This window comes from Microtus ochrogaster, chromosome 5, assembly GCF_000317375.1.
Source record: "Microtus ochrogaster isolate Prairie Vole_2 chromosome 5, MicOch1.0, whole genome shotgun sequence".
NCBI lineage: Eukaryota > Metazoa > Chordata > Mammalia > Rodentia > Cricetidae > Microtus > Microtus ochrogaster.
In genome coordinates this window covers 82822647-82824666 of record NC_022012.1, presented here as the reverse complement: position 1 = coordinate 82824666, position 2020 = coordinate 82822647, and the positions used below count along the sequence as shown (strand labels likewise).

The 2020-nt window shown below is 46.7% G+C and overlaps 1 protein-coding gene across 1 annotated transcript in view; it reads right to left on the bottom strand.

The window, feature by feature from the left end:
- Positions 1–2020, bottom strand: part of Kif9 (kinesin family member 9) — a 56490-nt gene that overhangs the window by 20351 nt on the left and 34119 nt on the right. Inside the window, exons 12-13 of the mRNA XM_026779108.1 lie at positions 1691–1834; positions 632–765 (exon numbers count right to left, since the gene is read on the bottom strand). Coding sequence (XP_026634909.1) covers positions 632–765; positions 1691–1834 — 278 coding nt within the window. The remainder of the gene's footprint in view (positions 1–631; positions 766–1690; positions 1835–2020) is intronic.

Here is a 2020-nt window from a genome sequence, read left to right as displayed (position 1 = left end):
CCTACAGGCATACACACAGACAGAATATTGTATACATAAATAATAAGTAAATATTAAAAAAATGAGTCTTAGCTGGGAGTGGGACGGCACCTATCTATAATGTAAGATCTTAGGAACATGAGGCAGGAGGGTCATCATGAGTCTGAGCCTAGCCATCCTTAGCTACACTGTGAGACCCTTTCTCAACACCCCCCCCACACACACCAAAAACACAACAACAAACTGAGTCTCACCTAAAAGGTAGTTAAGGATTTAGATGGCTTGAGGGAATCTCAATGGGGGTACCTGTGGGGGGTGTATCACAGAAGTACCAGCAAGCACAGTGGTTGGTGTGTCCCTAGTGTGGGCAGTGCTCATCCCTGCGACCCTGCTACTCAACAGCGACAGAACATCAGGAAGTAACTCAGTGAAGCAGAAACATTGGTTCCCCTGGGGGTGCCATGAGGATGAGTGGTGACACTCAGGGTATCGCCCTGAGCTGAACCTCACAGATTTCCTGGCATTGGCAGGCGTGAGCACTGGTAACTGGGCACCATGGGAGAGCAGGAGGCCATGCTGTGCCCTCCCTCCATGAGGGAGCCCAGGTGCAAGGCTAGGCTCTTTGCTAGGAGGCAAAGAAAAGATCTCTCACCTGAGCTGATCTTTCAGTGTCTTTTTAGACCTGGATTTCTTCCCAGGTTTGATAGAAAAAGGAGCAACCCCAAGTCCAAAGCTTTGTCCATCAGGCTCACCTACTAGGTGACCTTCAGCATCCACGAGCCCTGCCTGGAATGAAAGGTCAGGACAAGGCACATGGGTTATATTAGAGCTCTTGGCCTTTCAGGAATGCAAGTGTTCATGGTCTACAACTTGGGGTGAGCATGTTACACACACACACACACACACACACACACACACATACACCCCAAGATTTGGCCACTGCTGCCAGCTTCAGGCTGTCCATGAACCCTAGAAAATTAATGTCTACTTTCCTTTTTTTGAGACATGGTTTTTCTGTGTTGCAGCTCTGGCTGTCTTGGAACTTGCTATGTAGACCAGGAGATAGACCAGATCTGTAGATCAGATCTTGAACTTACAGAAATATGCCTGCCTTTACCTCCTGAGTAAAGGTGTATACCAATATTCTGTAAGGATCTTAAGGCCTAGTTACAACCTGGTTCCAAGCATTATTTTATATTTTATATATTGGACATATATATATTATGTCCAATTTATGGACATAATTCTCAATGTAAAAGTAGGACACTATTTTTTCCTGTGTATGTGTATATGTGGGTGTGGAGACCAGAGGTCAACCTTGAGTGTTATTCCTCAGGCAGTTTACTCTGGGTCTCTCATTAGCCTGGAACTCACAAACTGTGCCAGGCTGGCAGGCCAGTGGGCCCCAGGGTCTGTCTGTCTACACCTTCCCAGAGCTTGCACCACAAGGATGCACCACACCCAGCTTTACATGGGTTCTGGGAATTGAACTGAAGGCTTCATGTTTGTGCACCAATCACTCTACTGATTGAGCTTTCTCTCCAGCTCCTAAGGTGTACTTGCACAGGTCATTCATGCTCAGCTTGGTGTTATTTTTGGTCTGGGAATTCTTAGCTCTGGTTTGATGCATGACACTTAAAGTTTCTGCAAAAGTCTGACCAAAGATGGAAAGTCTGAGGCAGTGCTGTTAGCCAGAGGCAACTGTGCTTACCTTCTGGACAGCAGAAATGGCTGCAAAGTCATTCTTGTCTATGAGGGTGTACTTTCTGCGCAAGGCAGACTCCACTTCCTGTTCCTGTTGGCTTGGGAGAGAGTAACAACAGTTTGTAATGGGGGCCATGCTGAGTCCACTGGACTAAGACCCCAGCATTAGATTAAGAGTTGATTAGGTAAAGCCTTGGTAATGGGGTCACAGCCTCATCATAAGCCAAAAGACAATGCAGACCAAAGGGCCCACTCCTTTCACAGTGCACATGTTCCCCATCATCCAGTCCCGAAACCTATAGAACCATATCACATGCCTATGATATCAGCTCTAAGA